This window comes from Manis pentadactyla, chromosome 1, assembly GCF_030020395.1.
Source record: "Manis pentadactyla isolate mManPen7 chromosome 1, mManPen7.hap1, whole genome shotgun sequence".
Lineage (NCBI taxonomy): Eukaryota > Metazoa > Chordata > Mammalia > Pholidota > Manidae > Manis > Manis pentadactyla.
In genome coordinates, this window is record NC_080019.1 from 180,860,832 (window position 1) to 180,880,622 (window position 19,791).

The window sequence follows — 19,791 nt, forward strand, 5'->3', positions numbered from 1 at the left end:
ATTTTTAGGTGCATGGGGTTTGATTCCTGATCTTTAATGAGATGTTTTCCAGTCCCATATTAACACTTAATTTCACAATAAGAAATTTCTTATTTGTTGTATTTTATTCTCAACAAATACTGTAAAATGAAAATATTTAAATCTTAGTTCAGACTATTTTATGCAAAATTTTTTGAGAATTTCAGTTCAATGAAAGAAATTGCAAATTTGAATTTATAATTTACTGTGGCAGGGGGTTAATTTCTGACAATACTTGAGATTGTAATCAGCCTTCTTTCATTAACAGAGTCCCTTTTCTGGTTTAATATTTGTTTTGAACATGTATTTGTTTTCTTTCTTTTGTAACTTTATGGCCTAAATTTATTGTAACTACATGAAGTAAGCATTTGTTTAAAACTTGACATTCTTGTAAAACTCTCTAAAATGTATGCAGAATTTAAATCATAGCCAGAAGTAATTACCATTACCTAATTTATAATTTTAATCAGCTTTCCAGAAATGATATCCTCATAATGTAACTGTGAAATCAAACTGAGGATCTTACTGGTAAAAATTAGTTATTTTATTAAACAAAAGGACTTAAGATGTGCAATACCCAAACAACCTCTTTATTCTACAGTTCAGTCATTTTATAAATTTCAGGAGCCCTAATGCAGTTTTTAACTATGACACTGGTAATCTCATATATTCTAAGGTCACTAATGACACCCAAAGTTTCCTAAACCCTTACTGGATAGCAATTTGGTCTTACTGTTTATACTTAAATGTTTAAATTTTGCTTCAGAACCCAAACTTCTTTTTTGCAGTGTATGTGTAAAACTGAATACTGACTTTACATGCAGCTTTTGTTGATAATTATTTCTCCACATCTTAAAACAAGGTGTTTTTAGCAACTTTTGAGTTTTTTTTATTTCAAGAGGCTCCCCGACCCAAAATTAGTACTTAACTTTGTATTTATTGATACATTTTCAGCACAACTAACTCCAGGTAAATGGATTTTCACTTTTCATTGCAATACTGGATACTTTCACTCATTTAAACTATGATACAGTTGTCGCTTTTTTCTCCTGTTTGTAGTAGTGCTCTGTGAACATTGTCTTCCAGCACATTTTAAAGAAGAGAACCAATTCAAAAACAGTCAATGACATAGTTTACTTATTAATGAAAGGCTCTTTAAAGTGAAAACATATTTTGTATTTGAAATGGCCATGTTTTTAAATTTTATTTTTATTTTTTTATTTTGGTATCACTAACATACAATCACATGAACAACACTGTGGTTACTAGATTCCCCCATTATCAAGTCCCCACCACATAGCTCATTACAGTCACTGTCCATCAGAGTAGTAAGATGCTAGAGTCACTACTTGTCTTCTCTGTGCTATACTGCCTCACCCGTGCCCCACCCCCACATTATGTGTGCTAATAATAATGTCCCTTAATCCCCTTCTACCTCCCTTCCCACCCACCCTCCCCAGTCCCTATCCCTTTGGCAACTGTTAGTCCATTCTTGGGTTCTGTGAGTCTGCGGCTGTTTTGTTCCTTCAGTTTTTCTTTGTTCTTATGCTCCACATATGAGTGAAATCATTTGGTACTTGTCTTTCTCCACCTGGCTTATTTCACTGAGCATAATACCCTCTAGCTCCATCCATGTTGTTGCAAATGGTAGGATTTGTTTTCTCCTTATGGCCGAATAATATTCCATTGTGTATATGTACCACTTCTTCTTTATCCATTCATCTACTGATGGACACTTAAGTTGCTTCCATTTCTTGGCTCTGTAAATAGTGCTGTGATAAACATAGGAGTGCATATGTCTTTTTTTGAAACTGGAATCCTACATTCTTAGGGTAAATTCCTAGGAGTGGAATTCCTGGGTCAAATGGTATTTTTATTTTTGAGGAACCTCCACACTGTTTTCCACAATGGTTGAACTGATTTACATTCCCACCAGCAGTGTAGGAGGGTTCCCCTTTCTCCGCATCCTCGCCAGCATTTCTTGTTCCTAGTCTTTTCTATGTTGGCCATCCTAACTGGTGTGAGGTGATATCTCATTATGGTTTTAATTTGCGTTTCCCTGATAATCAGCGATGTGGAGCATTGTTTCATGTGCCTTTTGGCTATCTGAATTTCTTCTTTGGAGAAGTGTCTGTTCATATCCTCTGCCCATTTTTCAGTAGGGTTACTTGCTTTTTGGGTGTTGAGGCATGTGAGTTCTTTATATATTTTGTATGTTAACCCCTTGTCTGATATGTCATTTACAAATATATTCTCCCATACTGTAGGATGCCTTTTCATTCTGTTGATTGTGTCCTTTGCTGTACAGAAGCTTTTTAGCATGATATAGTCCCATTTGTTCATTTTTGCTTTTGTTTCCCTTGCCCAAGGAGATGCATTCAGGAAAAAGCTCCTCATGTTTATATTTAAGAGACTTTTGCCTATATTTTCTTCTAAGAGTTTTATGGGTTCATGACTTACATTCAGGTCTTTGATCCATTTCAAGTTTACTTTTGTGATGGGGATAGACAATAATCCAGTTTCATTCTCTTGCATGTAGCTGTCCAGTTTTGCCAACACCACTTGTTGAAGAGGCTGCCATTTCTCCATCATATATCCATGGCTCCTTTATTGTATAGTAATTGACCATACATGCTTGGGTTTATATCTGGGCTCTCTAGTCTGTTCCATTGGTCTATGGATCTGTTCTTGTGCCAGTACCAAATTGTCTTGATTACTGTGGTTTTGTAGTAGAACTTGAGTTGGGGAGCAAAATCCCTCCCGCTTTATTCTTCCTTCTCAGGACTGCTTTTGAAATGGTCATGTTTTTAAAAAGAAGCACCTGTTGTTGTGTTCTCATAATGTCTTTTAGACCAGTTTGACAATCATCTGCTTTTGAAATGAATGCCTATTGCCAGAGTAAAGGTCTCCCTTTTTAACACCATGAAGCATTTAATCATTCTATCCCTCCATCCACCTTCTATCCACCATGTGGACAGTGCACTGTGCCCCTGGGCTAGCATCCATTAGGGTAGTCAAAGTTTGAAGCCTAGTGCTTAATATACCAAAAAAGTCTTACTGTAAAAGCTATCAAGGATGATGGACTCTAAGAAGGCCTATATACCATGCTTTATCAGTTTGCATATATATATATATATATATATATATATATATATATATATATATACACTCAGAAAAAGCAATAATGTAATGAATGACTTGGAAAACAGCTTCCCCTCCTCCCCCTGCCACATTGTATTTTTCACATATGCTAGGAGAGTGGGATGCTGAAAAATGTATGTAGGCTGTCACGATCTTGGTACATGTTTCCAAAGCTGGGCCATGAAAAAAATATTAAAGAAATTTCAAAAGAGGAATGAAAAATTAAATCAAGCTTGGAAGTCTGATGCATGATATGCTTGGACCATGAGGATATTTTATCCTAGAACAAGGGAGCTGGTGTCATACTTCCTTTTTGCATACTGTACCCTCCCCAAAAAGGCCCTTTCTCTTTTTTTAATAGACTGGTGTAGAAGGTGCTCAATTTGGTGGACCCTTGTGGCACTGGGTTAGAATAACTAGGGTCAACCATTTGCTTATCAGACTCTGTGGAAAAAAAGAGCAACCTCATTTACCTGATTCGCTGTAAAGCAGGACTTCCCACACTATAATGTTCTCAGAATTACTTGGAGATCTTTTTAAAATGCAGATTCTAATTCTGGGATGTGGTCTGAAATTTTGCATTTCTCTTAAGATCCTAGGTGATGCCATGTGCTGGTCCACAGACAGTACTTAAAATATTAAAACTTCACAGAGCAACAGTACATTCTTTAAAATTTCAAAAGAAGACGCTATTTAATAGTAGTATCCTAGGAAAAGCTAGGCACACTATTTAAAATAATAATTATGATTCTGAATAGTATTTATCAACCCAAAAAATAGACAAACCTGTTACTGAAACCAAAAAATGACAAAGAATTTTTGAATCCACAAATGCATGAAGCTCACAAAACCTCAAGTAAGATAAATACAAAGAAAGCCACATCATAATCAAACTGCAGAAAATCAAAGGCACAAACAGTAAACAGAGAAGAAGCAAATGTTACCTTAAATGTATAATGAACAAAACAAACTGAAGAATGATTTTTCAACAGAAATTACATAAGCCAAAAGACAATGTAGTAACACTCTTAAGGTACTTAAATGCAAAACAAACCCTAAGCAAAAATTCTGTACCCAGGGGAAAAAGTGAAGGCAAAATGATTATCAGATAAAACAAAACAAAAATTCCAAAAGAATCCAATATCAGCAGACCTAGACAGGTTTCTCGTACATGTAGTTGGAGGCCATTCATTCATTTATTCAAGTGTATGAGGCTGTACTATGTGGCACATTATTGTAAATGCTGGGCTTACAGACCAAGTTGCTCTTCTAGTGAAGCTTGTATTTAATGGAGTAAACAACCCATAGGGACATAGTATTAAGAAACTAAAGACAGCACTGAGGGAAGGTGGGTTCAGGGCACTTGGATGAGGTGAGGTTTATCATGAACACCTCCATAGTGAGTTTTAGGGGTGAGAGGCTAACATTTATTGTTTATTTACTATGAGCTAAGAATTACTCTAAGTGCCTCATACGTATTTACTCATATTTGAGCTAAAGTCTAAAGGATGAGAGACATTCACTCACAAGCAAAAAGATTTGGAGGAAGGGCACTCCATGAAGAGAGGGAAGCAAGTACAAAGACCACAGAGGGAAAACAAATATGAATTTGATATGAATGGACTAAGATTTAATGGGCTAGGCCCCAAAATGAATCAAGTTAAGGCTTAAGTAGTAGGCAAAGGTCACACATTTGGAATTTTAAAAATTCCATAGGGCAGTGGATAACTCCTGTAGCATTGGTTTGATTTTAAAGGAAAATGTCATTTTTAAAACATCATTTTAGGCTGCTGTATGGAGAACATTTACAAGAGTAAAAGTCGAAACAGGAAAACTAGTTAGGAGGCTACCGCAGTAGTTCGTAACGACAGATGATGGATCTTGGGCTAGAGTTTCAGCAGAGGAGACAGAAGTGGACAGAGTAAGAATATGTTGAGGCAGACATGATTTGCTAATAGACTGCAGAGGGTGGGAGAAAAAGGATCCTCCAGGTTTGGGCATGGATGGTGGTAACACTAACTGAGATGAGTTCCTACTTAAGTGAAAGGACGATGGCAACATTTACTACAGGAAAAGGCTGTTGTTGGTTTCCTCCCTCCATCTGTTTTTTTTTTAGTTGGGGAGGGAGTAGAGGCAGCAAATTGAGAGCCCTTTCCACTCAATGTACATATGAGATGCCTATACTAAGACATCTAGTGGGAATATCAAGTAGGCAACTAAATATATAAGTATGGAACTCCAACATAAGGTTAAGGCTAAAATTGTTTGTTGAATGAATACACCTCAGAATCAAAGCTGCCTCATCAAGAAGTGAAGAGGGAGAGGCACAACTTAACTCACACCCATGCCAAAGAACCACCTCTGCGGGGACTCCTCAAAACCCCTAGCCCTCTTAAGTCTTAAGAACTCCAAACCAGTCTGCTCGTTTTTTCCTAAATGAGGAAAGATAACAAAGATTGACCTTAGCCAAATGACTAAACAGTAAAGAATTGAGGCTAAAACACCAAAATCTTCTTACTCCCAAAATAACATAGTCCCTATGCCACCCCCATCCCATCAAATCATGGTGAGCAGCTCATCCATTACTAACTACCCCACCCCCACTTCATATACACACTGGTTTGTTTTGCACATGCTATACAAGAAATCCCCCCTCACCTATAGCATTGCTTCAAGAAATTTCTCCATCCTTTGTCTTCTTACATCTTCCATTTTGAACAGGTTATACCTCTCCATCCTTGGACTCCATACATTAGGTGCCTCTCATTTTCCCATGTAACATTTCTTTTATTAGCCTAAAATGCTTTTAGATATTTAGCATTAAACCCCTTTTCTCCTACTTAAAGATAACATTAAGAGGCTAACCACTGTTTGAATCAGTAGTCTCCAAGGAGGGAGAGTGAGTCTGCTCTCCAAGGGATATACAAAATAATCCACTGGAGTATGAAAGAAAAACACTAGAACTTCTATTTCTATTTGTTTAATTTCTCCTTTAAATTTTATATTTTATGTATATCTTATAATACATACAATTTTAGTAAGTGGTACATATAATATGCAAAAAAACCTCAAACATACATTGTAAAAAATGTTTTACTAGGGATCACTGGCTGAAATGACAGAATACTGTCCCTAAGTATGGGGATTAGGGACAATGCAGATACTTGGAAGGGCAGGAGGTAGGGAACATTGCTCATCATTCTTCTCCCCAAATTAATGCAGACTCCAGATTTTAAAAAGAAACTGAGGATACTCTCAGAATAAAAAAGAAAAACTGAAGCTACTCCTGGAAAAGTCTAATAAATCTTTTTCTTCTATTAATACAGAAAATTAATACTAATTACAGTCAGTAAACTGCCTATCATTTAATGCTTACTGTGCATTATGATAATTATATACTCTACTAAAGACTTACTTGGTTACTTGATTTAGAATTAAATATAATTTGTAGTAGACACATGCCTTTTTTTTATGGCTGCCCAAGATCTGAACACTATTCCTATGTTTGGGAAATCCAATACTTGATGAAATAGAGTTTTTTCCTCAACAGAAGCTGAAAAATGCCACAAAGTATACTTGCTTTCCCAGCCTTTCTTGCAGCTAGGGGCACTGACACATGATCCAGTTTCCCCCAGACAGACACATCCTTCCCTAACCTTGAACTGAAAGCAGAGTGGTAACAAAACATCCCCATTTCCAGAGGCAGTGGAAAAAGTTCCTGTACTGATGCATAGTGTCCATTATCACTGGTGTTGGCACAAGCTGAGGTGTCCATCCCCAGTGCCCATGCTGGAGGTGTCTTTGAGAACAAGTTCTGTCACACAACTTTGGGTATTGCTCCCAGTTACCTACCGTACCAACCTGGTTCTTCAGTCCTCCAAGAGATTTTGTGGACTATTCATAAACACAGTTGGTTTCTGTTGCTTATAACTAAGAACACTGACTACCCATACACGCTCAATTTTCAATTTATTTTTCATGTAAATTGGTTACCTATTCATAACTATAACAACATAGTTCTTCAGTGACACTACCTTTAAAACAAACAAACCAATCTTTCAGTGTTTTCTATACCAAAGTGCCGAATTTTGCAAAATGAGGTGTTTTTTTTTACACTTTTAAAAATATATAACATTTTCAATGGAATAAATCTTTGGCTTTTCTAATCAAGATTTCTTGAAGATGTGAAAAATTACTAGCTTTCTAAATGAAATTTAGAGTAAAGCAGCAAAATCTCAAGAATAATTTTCCAAGTGTAGTTCTTAGACCACATGCACCTAGAACCATCAGGTTGCTTGTTAAAATGCAGCTTAAAGGAACCTGAATTTGTCTGGATGCAGAAATGTACATTAAAAAAAAAATGCCAGCAGTGATTTTTTTATACATTAAAGTTTGAGAACGAAAAGGCTACAGTTTGCCACTTGATCACAGACGGCCAGAAATTACAGTGTTACTAAGATAGAAAAAGCATCGCATTGTTGTCAGGCTACAACGCTCCTTGGACAATTGAGACTTGCATAATTATCAATGTTATAAATACTGAATATATATGGAAAGTCTACCTCACTGTAAGGAGCTTAAATTTTTTAAAAATTTCTTTTATTAGCAAATCAAGGTCTTAATTTGAAATTTTTCAAAGACCTAGAAATTCTCATTGCCTCCAGTTATATTATGGGGGAGTGACTCTTAGATCCTCTATGACACCAATTAAGAGGATCTGAATGCCCAGCTTTTTGACATCAAAGGGAAGCATATTTACTAGTATTATCCTTAAGAATGTTTTGATTGAATTCTACTGCATCCTTGAAGCCCCAAGGGTCCCATTAAACCCAGGATTACAGAGGTCCATTGTCATTATTTCCAAAGCTAAGAAAGTGAATAGGCTCTTCATCATTTTGTTTTCGCCTTCTCATTCACTTAACTATCCATTCATTCAATAAACACTCAGAGGGCACTGGCATTGTATTAGCTGTTGTACAACAGAATAGAGTTGATAGGCAGAATCCCCCCAAAATTTCCCTAGGGGAAAGATGTCCCTAATCCCTGGAACTGTGAATATGAAATATACTGATTATGTTCCTTATGTGGCAAAAGGGATTTTGAAGATATAATTAAGGTTACTAATCAACTGACTTTGAATTAAGCAAAGAATGGCTAGACCTAATCTCATCAGATGAGCCCTCTGGCTGGTCCAGAAGAGAAAATCAGAGATTCAAAGCACCAGAATATGACCCACCACTGCTGGCTTGAAGGTGGAGAGGACCATGTTGTAAGGAATGTAAGAAGCCTACAGGACCTCAGAGAGTGACCTGAAGCTGACAATCAGCAAGGAAATGGCTACCTCATTTCCAGTACTTCAGAAATACACCCCCATCCCACTCACTGCCCCTTTCCTAATTTTAACATTTTCCCTCTACCCTGGAGGTAACCATTATCCTGACTTTTATGGTAGTCATTGCCTTGTTTTTCTTAACAGTTTTAGCACTTACGTATGATTTTGCTTGTTTTGGAACTTTACTTAAATGTGTTTGTGCTGCATATATTGTGTCATATTTCATTTGCTCAACATGTTTTCAAGGCTCATCCACGTAATTATATGTAGTTGTAACTCACTCATTTTCATGGCTATGAAATCATATTAAAAAGTACACCACAACTGATTTATCCATTCTACAGGTGATCATTTAAGTTGTTTTTATTTTGTCAAATATGAACAATGCTAGGAACATTCTTACACATATATTCTGGTGTACATATACATACATTTCTTTAGGGTATATATCTCAGAATCTGGAATTTCTGTGTCACAGAAATGTGCATTGTCACAGACTATGCATTTTTCAACTAAACTAGGTGTTTTCAAAGTCAGTGCACCAATTCATACCCATATCAGCATTACGTGAGTGTCCCCAATGCTCTCCTTTCCAGTACATAGTACTGCCAGCTTTTCGAGTAGTACTTCAATTTGGTTTTAGTTTCCATTTCCTTTATTACTGAGGTTGAGAACTTTTTCACATATTTATTGGTAATTTAGAACTCCTCTTTACTGAAGTACCAGTTCAAGTGTTTTCTGTTTTCTACTGAGTCGTCGTCTTGTTTATAGAAATTCTCTATATATTCTAGATATCATTTGTTTGTTATATTTATTGGAAATCTTATTCTGTGACTTATTTTTTTACTCTCTATGATGTGTTTTTAATGGAAAATGTATTACCTAGTTTTTGAAAGAAATAAATTTAACAAACCAGTTAGAATCCTAGGTTTAATATTTCCTTCAAATAATAAAAATCTCAAAATTCAGAAGAACAAGGAAGAAAGTTAAAAGTGAGGAAATATTTTAAATTTGATGATTCTAAAATTAGCAGCACTGCATTTGATATTGCTGGCTACTTCAGGAGTTCAAAATAATGTTCCCTTGTGTGAATTATATTTACCATGTATTTTTTTCCAAGCTTGAATGGAATAACTGCTTCATAAATGAACTGAAAAAAAAATGAACATAAATATTACTATTTAAAGGTCATTATTTCTTGTTATATGAGATTATTAACCATCCAGCCCCCCAAATACGGCTACTATAAAAAGGAAATGGACCCTAGGAAATTCTTGGCCACAACAATGTGGCCTTTCTTCTAGTCTCAACCTTGATTCTGTGGTGATCTGTGACTCTTCTCACCCCTCCTTAAGGCACCATCTTGCTATTTGCCCTTCCTATTTAAAAAAGAGTGCCAGTACAGTTGAGTCTAGATTTTCACCTTGACATGAAATTTAAATCTTATTTCAGACATCTTTACACAGTCACGATCCTCCCATGTTCTCTTGGCCTCTGCCTCTCTTTATAAAGCGTGTGTGCGTGTGTGTGCTGCAGGAGGGACAGAGGAAAGGACCAAAGTAGTAGAAGTCTTTTTACCTCATAAGTTATCTCTATTTTGTCAGCACAGTATGAGAATTGTGCCATTCTTCGGGCAGAAGGAAAGAAGCGTGTGGATAAGAACATATTATAGCCACAGGCTTTCTCATTTCAAATGAGAAGTGAAGTTGTAAGGGGGAGAGTTATAAATGTTGTTGCCTGAGAAGTGTTCTTAGCATCCCACATTTCAATTCAATATGCATATTTCCATAGAACCTTTGTTACAAACAGTATTATAGGCAATATTATATCCATACTTCTGAACCTGGGATATGCATGGGGGACTGGATTACAGAAAAATAACTGAATAATTATAGAAACGTATTTGGTTTGGTTTTCCCTAACAGTTGGTAATTTGAAACCATAGATTTGTCTCAAAAGAAGCATGAAAATAGCGGAATTATTAAGAAAATGCCAAGCCTCAGATTTCAAGCTCCCTACTGAAGAACTTCAAGCACCCTACCTCAGACTTTTCTGAGGTTAAGTACTTGAACAGAAATTTACGTCATTAACACATACACACATTCCTTATAGAGAAAAATATGTGAGAGACCATGGCTGTTAGGTATAAAGAGGTATGAAATATGAGTAAGCTGACTTTTGTGTTTAGAAAAAAAATACTAGGTTTTTATGGGTCCTATAAATTCAGCTATGCTACATACAATATGTAACACTGTTCCTATGAGGAACTGCTTTTGAAATTGTTTGTGAATTAAGTTTTAAAAATTATATACAAGAACAATTCCACTTCCAGGAATTTACCCAAAGGAACTATTAACAGATGTGAGCAAAGAATTATACTAAAGGATGTTCATAGTATTTTCTATAGTAAGAAAAAATTAGAAATAGCTTAAAAGCCCAGTATGGGATTAAGTACAGATAGGATTAAATACTCTGCAGTCATTAAAATTCTACTATAAGAAAATGTTAATAGACGTGACATAACATTTCTAATACACTATAAGACGGAGAAACGCAAACTACAAAAAGCTGATGCCATGTTTTTCAATATACATATACATGCATTAAAAAAATACCTGGAAGAACATATCAGAATGTTCAGTAGTTTAACTATGCAGTAGAGTTGTTCCTTTTTCCCCCCATTTCTCCTTTGTGTATTTGTTTTTCTGAATTTTCCATAGGAAATATGTATTACTCTTACAAAAGAAATCAAACACAAGGAGTTTATATACACTCACAAAGAACCTCTGATTCTTTGTTATCAAGTGGTTCTATGACAAAAGGTAGAAATAGAAAAAATAAATCCTTTCCCCTTGAATTTATTTTTATTGTTATGGAAAAAATTTCACTGCTCAAGATGCACTGAATACAGGACAAAGAGATATCATCTCTTACCTATCAGACTGAGAGATCAAAATGAATGAGAAGATCAGTGGGTGCCAAGTACAGAGAACTCACACTGCTGGTATAAATCTATGCTGCACAACCCTTCTGGAAGGGCAATTTTACAATCTGTATAAAAAACCCTAAAATTGTGCAAACCTTCTAACCAATTTTATTTCTAGGATTTTATCCTAAGGAAATAATTGGATAAGTCTGCAAAGACATACATACTAGGCTATTTTCAGCAATATCATTTGTAATAGTGAAAGCTGAAAACAATCTCAATGTACATCAACAGGGTAAATTAAATGACAGCTTATCTATACAGAGAACTACTATTAAAATTTTTTAATTATGTTACAGATCTCTATTTCTGATGTTGTATCTCTGTAGTGAAAAATACTCATAGAACACCTTTGTATGATCCCTCTTTTATATTTAAAAAAAGTAAGAATGTGTATATTCATGAAGAAAATGTTGAGAAGATTTCAAACCAGTGTTTACTATTAGTTATTTCTGGTAAGTGAAATCATGAATGATTTTTAGTGTCTTCCTTATAACTTTCTGTACTACAATGAACATATACAACTCAATATTAGGAGAAATGATTTTTAAAGTCTACTAAATTGAACCACTCTGGTTAATTAAATTAGTTTTGTTGTTTTCTATTCTTTCCTCATTTCTAAAGCTCTTAGATGATTTTTCCTGATTTGAACACATACTACTCAGTGGATGGTCAATGTGTCAAATACATAGTTAATTACCTCCACTAACAAAGATGACATACTTAAATGGCAGACTTTGCTAACAAGATTTTATTTCTAAAAAAAAAAAAATGATATATCCTCCCAGCCCTGAAATGCTACTAAAGATCTTGTAACTATGACTGAGCCCATTTGGAGCCACCTCCTCCCTTTGCCTCTGTCTTCTCAACCATTATTTAACAGTGTTTTCAGCTCCAGTCACCACGGTGGACTACTGTCCTCATAGTGATATTTAAAAATTGCCAATAGAAGTATGATGTATAAAATAAATAATACAGAAGAAAATTTCAATTCTATTCAAAACTGTATGCCCCAACATTACTGTTCAATATAACTTTCTGCAGTAATGGAAAGGTGCTATTATCTGTGCTGTCCAACACAATAGAGGGCAGATCTGTTTAATGTGCTATCCAATATATACTGTCCAATGTGTGGCTACTGAGAAACTGAAATGTGGCTAGTGTGACTGAGGAACAAAAATTTTAAACGGTAACTTTAATAACCACCTATGGCTAGTAGTTACCAACCATACTGGACAGCACTGCTCTAGAAAAATTCACAGTACACATACTGTGGTTGATACAAAATATATATAAATAAGGATTCAAGAAAAATACTGTTTCCACTTAAGACCTGGCACTTCGATGCATTATTTCCAAGACTAACAAAACTATAATTCTGTGGATTACAGATTGCTTCCTTGAAAAATTAAATGGCCTTTAAGCAATTCTCATTATTCTTTACCTAGGAAATCAGTATCCACTGCTGGAAAGTTTAAATTCTCATGGCTTCAATAACTGCATTACCTTGGCTCACCCACCACATCTCAATTTGTTTTCTTTTTTTGGGTAATCTTAGCCTCCCCACTCTGTCTTCTATCATAGGCTTTTCCCCAAAGCCGAGTCCTTGGTGTCTTCTTTTTCATCTTCTACTCAAAAGAGATTTTTGGCAGCTTCAACTATGACCCCTATTTGCCTTCTGCAAAACAGCACCACCTCACTACAAAACCTTAAACACATCATTTAACCTCTTTGAGACGGTTTCTCATTTGTAAAATAATTTGTATGGTTATTAATCTTCCTTCAGCTTTAGGATTCTCTGAATTCTGGTGCAGGCCCAGTGACAGAACTTTGTTTCTGGTTTTCTCTCAGACTGATTCCTCTTCTCACCTTTTTAAATGCTACTGTACCCCAATGTTGTCAGTGACCAGCTTTTCCATTCTCCACACTCTTTCTCCAAGAATCTCATGAACTCATTATGACTCCAGCAAATTCAGGCTTCGCCCTAACTTCTCTCTTTAAGCTCCAGATTTACACTTCTACTTGCTGCACAGGGTTAACTAGATCTGCTACCAACCCTTAAAGGTATCAGGAAAACCAAATAGGTACCAAACTTGTCGGTATGGCTTAGTGTTCAAAACCAGAGTTTTATTTAGGATCAGATGTATGTGAATTTGAATCTCAGTTCTGTCCCTTATTAGCTGTGTGACCTTGATCAAATTAATCTCAAGTCCCCATTTTAAATGGGGTTAAAAATAGTACTTACAACTCATATCGTTGTTGAACATGCATGTTTTTATATATACAGCTAAATATAATACCTGGAATATGCTAATAGCTCAATAAATATTAGCTACTATCATTATCAGCAGCATTACCATCTCTTGCTTGTCCTCCAGGTCTAAGAGCTCAGTCATCTTTGATGCATTCTTTCATTAAAAAAAATTCAGTCAGTATTTGTACATTTTCATTTTCCAATATAATATGTTATTTGTTCCCTTATAGATTTGTATTATTATTTCTGCTACATAACTAGATTACTAGATTTTTTTAATGCTCACAAGGTAAAGTCTCTTTTTATTTTTGATTGCTCTGCATTACCTAGCATGATACCTGGCTGATAAAAGTCTTGCTATTATTACGCAATTCAATAAACTTTGCATCTATGTATTTATTCCTCCAGTAGGTCCCTTGAGTTCTCTGAGGGCAGGGAGGGTCGGTCCTCTTTGTATATCTACACCTGCCAAAAACCCTTTAAAAATGTTTGTTGAATGAATGAACGTTTGTCTCCCAGTTTCTAAACCTATCATCAGTCTAGCCTCCTCATATGCAATAGGTAGCTCTAATATTCTCTGATCCAACCATTTACTTAAGCAAACTGGCCTCACCACAACATTATCAAGAGTAATCTCACTGTAAAGTCAGGACTCTTATTTTGTATCAAAAAATTCTACTACTAGGCAGAAAAGGGAATTTATTAGCCTGCAAAATTTGAAAGTCCAAGGATAGCACAATATTAAGGCCTGGCTTGATCCAAAGGTTCAAATGTGAACTTGGTCTCATTCTTTCCATCTTTTGGCTTTGCTTTCCATTTATTGGCAAGTTCCAGGCTCACATTCTAGTTCCTCAGCAACCCCAGCATTCAAAAGAATCCTCTTTCTCAATAGTTCCAATAAAAAATTCAGAATGACACTCATGTGTGCTGACTGGAAAATATGTCCATCTCTGAACAACCACTGTGGCCAAAGGGATGGCTACATTGATTGGAGGCCTGAGTGATGTGCCCACTCTTATATCAGGGCAGGATCCATGTAACTGAGAGGTGCGATTCCCTAGGAAAACTGAGGTATTGTTATTAGATGAAAAGGGAATGGCATGATGGACTGACAAAATTTACTGATGTGCTCTAGATGCTAAGAGTTTTTGCATGCTGTCCACCACTGCCTGTAATGGCTTTCCTTCTCATCTCTGTCTACCAAAATCCAAGTTACCTCCTTTCTGTCCCAAGAAATCTGATTTTTTTTGGTCTATTTTCCTGTCTATTGTATCAAGTCATCCATTCCCAAATATTTTTCTTCTAAAGATCTACATTTTAAACAAACAGAAAGGGAAAACCTCAAGAAAATATTCTTGATGAATTCTAATCATGTCAAATGATAAATGGTATGGGTGATCTGTGCTATTTCTTAGAATGTCAACTCTTGAAGGATAACAGCTCTGCCAGACACATTATGAAGAACAGACTGGGTAGCAGCTTGGATATACATAGCATTCAAATAATTTTCTTGGCTTTAAATTTTAAAAAGCCTAAACAAAACATTTTAGCTAACACAAGCTGGGTCTGAATTCATCAAAATACTGTTGTACAACAGGTAGACTATGGTTTTGTAGTTACCTCAAACTAGGCTCAAATCCTGGCTAATACCACCTTCCTTGGCCTTTAGTTACAGGTGTTTGAGCAAATTATTTAATTTCTCCAAACCTTAGTTTCACTATCTGCAAAAACAGCAACAGTAATACCTATCTGTACATAGGGGGCTGTGTGGCATAGTGGAGGGAACAGAGTTAGATGGACCTGAAATTCTACCACTAATACTAGTATGTGACTCAGTGATTCCTGTGCAAAATGAAGATAATAATATTTAATCCATTGCTTGTTATGAACATTTAACATGGCAATATATTTTAAAACACCGGACACAATGAAGAGCGGTGAATATTCAATAAATTGTTATCTGCATCAAATTATGTTTAAGATAATTCAAAGAATAATTCAGTTTTTGTATTTACCAAGGCCTGCCAATGATTCTTATACTTAAGTGATATATCTAATGTGAGAAATGAAAATAGGTTATCAAACACTTGTAATTTTTTAATACTTTTTACCAAACAAAATGTCAACAAAAAAATTGGTTTCTACTGAAACTATTAAAGTAATTTTTTAAAAAACACTGGACAATAACAAATTAAAAATGCAGAGCTAAGAGGGAAAAATTCATTGGGATTATTTTCCTTCCTGAATACCCTTCGATTTTCTTTGTTAATAAAATATCTCTTAAAGGCAAAACATGTTGGTCCTAGAACTATTTAAAAGCAGGTAAGTAAACCTGAAATGGATCAAAGACCTAAATTTAAGACATGAAACCATAAAACTCTTAGAAGAAAACAGAGACAAAAATCTCTTGAACATAATAAGCACATGCAATTTTTTCCTGGACACATCTTGGACAAGGGAAACAAAATAAAAACTGAACAAGTAGGACTACATCAAACTAAAAAGCTTTTGTACAGCAAAGGTCACCATCAGCAGAACAAAAAGGCAACCTACAGTATGGGAAAATATATTCACAAATGATTTATCCGATAAGGGGTTAATATCCAAAATATATAAAGAACTCATATGCCTCAACACCATAAAAAAAAATAACCTGATTAAAAAATGGGCAGAGGACCTAAACATTTTTCCAAAGAGGAAATACAGATGGCCAACAGGCACATAACAAGATGCTTCACGTCACTAATCATCAGGGAAATGCAAATCAAAACCACAAATGAGAAATCACTTCACACCAGTTAGACTGGCTGCTATCCAAAAGACAAGAAATAACAGGTGTTGGCAAGGATGTGCCAAGAAATGGGGACCCTCCTACACTGTTGGTGGGAATGTAAACTGGTGCAGCCACAGTGGAAAGCAGCATGTAGGTTCTTCAAAAACTAAAAACAGAAATACCATATGACCCAGTAATTCAACTTCTAGAAATTTACCTGCAGAAAGCAAAATCCCTGATTCAAAAAGATACACGCACCCCTATGTTTATCACCACATTATTTACAATGGCCAACTTATGGAAGCAACCTAAGTATCTGTCCATCAATAGATGAATGAAGAAGATGTGGTACATATACACAATGGAATGTTATTTAGCCATAAAAGATCCTGCCATTTGCAACAACACGAATGAATCTAGAGGGTATTATGCTCAGTGAAATAAGCCAGGTGGAGAAAGACAAATACCATGATTCACTTACTTGTGGAATATAAAAACAAAACAAAACAAAATGAAGAAAATAGTAGTAGACTCATAGACACAGAGAATGACTGACTGGTGGTTACCATGGGGAGGGGTTCAACTGGATGAGTAGGGAGGGTGAGGGGCATAAATGGCACAAAATTTCTCAATCATAATATAAGTTGGTCACAGGTACAGTAGTACAGCATGGAAAATATAGCCAATGATTCTGTAACATCTTCCATGTTGACAAATAGTAACTGCACTAGTGGAGGCGAGGACTTAATATGGGTAACTGTTGAACCACTGTGGTATATACTTGAAACCAATATGAGTGTATATCAACAATACTTCAATTTTAAAAGGAAAGCAGGTAAGATAATGAGCTACATAAGTTGTGATCAACTCGTTCTTTAGCTTCAGGCTCAATGTAGTAATCCTGAAATGACTTCATACCAATGTAAAATCACTATGCTATCCGTCTCAACAGCCATATGCCCACAGCCATCTCTCAAACAGAACCAGGAAATCTGGGATATGAACAACAATTTTAGATGTCACCTATCAGAACACATGCAGAAAGGCAAGTGGCTTTGCATATTTACCTAAGCAAGAAAGTTTGTATTTTTTTGCAGAATGATAATAAAATTAAACTATTTCAGTGCCACTGTTTCCAAAAAGAAATTAAGTAAGTAGGCATTTAATTTCTTACACTAGAGCAAACGTTTCTTTAGGAAGAATAGTTTCTCTTAATAATTTAACAATTGTGTTAATTTTTCTAACATGAGTGAACCGTATGTAATACCCATCAATCTTTAATGAGTGCGTAAACATAGGAAAGGTATTAAATCCAAGATTTTAAAAATAAAATAAATAAAATGGAATAAATTAAGACACAAAGTACTATACATTCCTTGGTTGCAAAAATGCTATATGAAAATAAATTACTTAACTACATCATACTATTAAAGGCAAAACATGTTGGTCCTTCAACTATTAAAAGCAGGTAAGTAAACTTGCAATGGATCAAAGACCTAAATTTAAGACATGAAACCTTAAAACTCTTAGAAGAAAACATAGAAAAAAATATCTTGAAATACATTATTTAACTACATCATTTGGGTAACTGTTAAACCACCGTGGCATATACTTGAAACCAATATTATTGTATAACAACAAAACTTCAATTTAAAAAGAAAAGCAGGTAAAATAAAATTAGAGATTATTAAATTCCATGTACTGTTCCATTATTAAATCTGTGTAAGGGATTTCTTTCTCATTGTGTTTTGTGTAAAACATGAATAGACTCAGTTTTTAATCTACTCCCTGAGGAAGCTGTATTTTAAACACAAGAAAACGATATTACGTTAAACCCATCAGTCACCACTTACTGTTCTCTACAAGTAAGACAACCAAACAATACCAAAATCCCTATTATATTTTCCGTATTCAAAAATATGCATAAAGAAAAGTAATGTTTGCCTTTAAAAAGCATTCAATGTACATAATGTCAGGCAATCTACATATCTTTTAAGTAGTATTCAACTTTTTTCTTTTCTTTGGCGGGTGACGTTATGGGGAGAGGAAAGTAATGGAAGTCTGAGAGTGGACTCTATATAATAGTTGTTTTTACAAGTACATTTGGTAAGTCAACTAGATGAAACTGGAGAAAAAAAAGTTACAGCGTTCGGGTTCACATTAAAAAATCTCGAAAAATTGCCAGTGCTCAGATCAACGCTACTCTGATAATACTAAGAGCGCGCCGCAATCCCAAATCTTTATTGAAGTCAACTTCGCATCCCAAGTCCGAAAGGGCCTGCAGAGGCCGGGGCGGGGCGGGGCAAGGGTCTACCTCAAGAGCGGCGTTAATTTTCATGGAGTAAAACTCCAAGGATCAACTCCCTAAGGTCCTCCTTCCGGAGCGATGCTGCTCGCCGCCGCCTCGCCCCTGGCTCGGGGTCTGGCCCGCAGGCCCGGGGGCTGGTGTGTTGGGTCGGTCGGCTTCTCCCCGTTACTCGGGTCCTGACCAGGGGCTATGGGACCGGTGGCTGTAACCATCCCCGAGATCCCCCACCGGCCGGGGCGGCCTCCCGCCGCGCCTCGCGCCTCGAGTCGGCAGCGAAGCCCCCTGTGCCGCTCACCCGCCCGGGTCGTGTCCGTCAGGTCGTGGTTGGCCGCTCCCCGGGGAAACTCCCTCAGTTTCCGGCCGCTCAGGCTCAGCACCCCGGTTACCGCCGCCTCCTCCAGCGCTCGATCGAGGGAGCGGCTCCACGAGCCCGGGCCAGGACCAGGGCCTGCCCCGGAGCTTGGGCCGCAGTTAACACTGGAGAGGTTACTTCCCGCAGCAACTGGGCCAGAGTACTCTGCAGCCGTGGCCACAGCGACCGAGCCCGCGGCCGCCATTTCCCAGCCGACAATTCTCCGGCCCGCCGGCTCGGCGCATGCGCTGCCAGAACTGATGGGTGGGCGGGGAAAGGGGCCAACGGACCCCGGACAGTTCCCGTGATGGGCAGGGCGGCGGTGCCCCTCGGCACGTCCAGGCACTTGCCTCCGCCCACATGTAGGTTTAAAAGCGAAATTAAAACGGAACTCACAAATCTGGAGCAGCCCACCCTCTAGGCACCCAATAGCATTTCTAAACTGCTTCTACAAAAGCACTTGTTTCAAACAACGCTACTCACCAAAACTTTTCTACCTTCCTCCCTCAGTACAACAGGATTAGATTAAGCATTACGGTCTCTTAACACTGTTGCTGCCTGCAACGGGCAGTGCGAGGAGGGGACCCTGACGTACAACCTAAAATTTTTCCTAACTTGTCATCTTAC

At 36.7% G+C, this 19,791-nt stretch overlaps 1 protein-coding gene across 8 annotated transcripts in view; it reads right to left on the reverse strand.

Moving 5' to 3' along the window:
• LRCH3 (leucine rich repeats and calponin homology domain containing 3) overlaps positions 1-19,476 on the reverse strand; it is a 109,537-nt gene extending 90,061 nt beyond the window's left edge. For 2 of the 8 annotated variants that reach the window (XM_036904840.2, XM_036904831.2), the window contains exon 1: positions 19,108-19,432. In XM_036904840.2, coding sequence (XP_036760735.2) covers positions 19,108-19,369 — 262 coding nt within the window. In that variant the 5' untranslated portion in view covers positions 19,370-19,432. Of the gene's footprint in view, positions 1-19,107 lie in introns of all 8 variants that reach the window. The other 6 variants (XM_036904818.2, XM_036904826.2, XM_036904853.2 and 3 more) reach the window with 5 other exon arrangements.
• Positions 19,477-19,791: the final 315 nt, after the last annotated feature.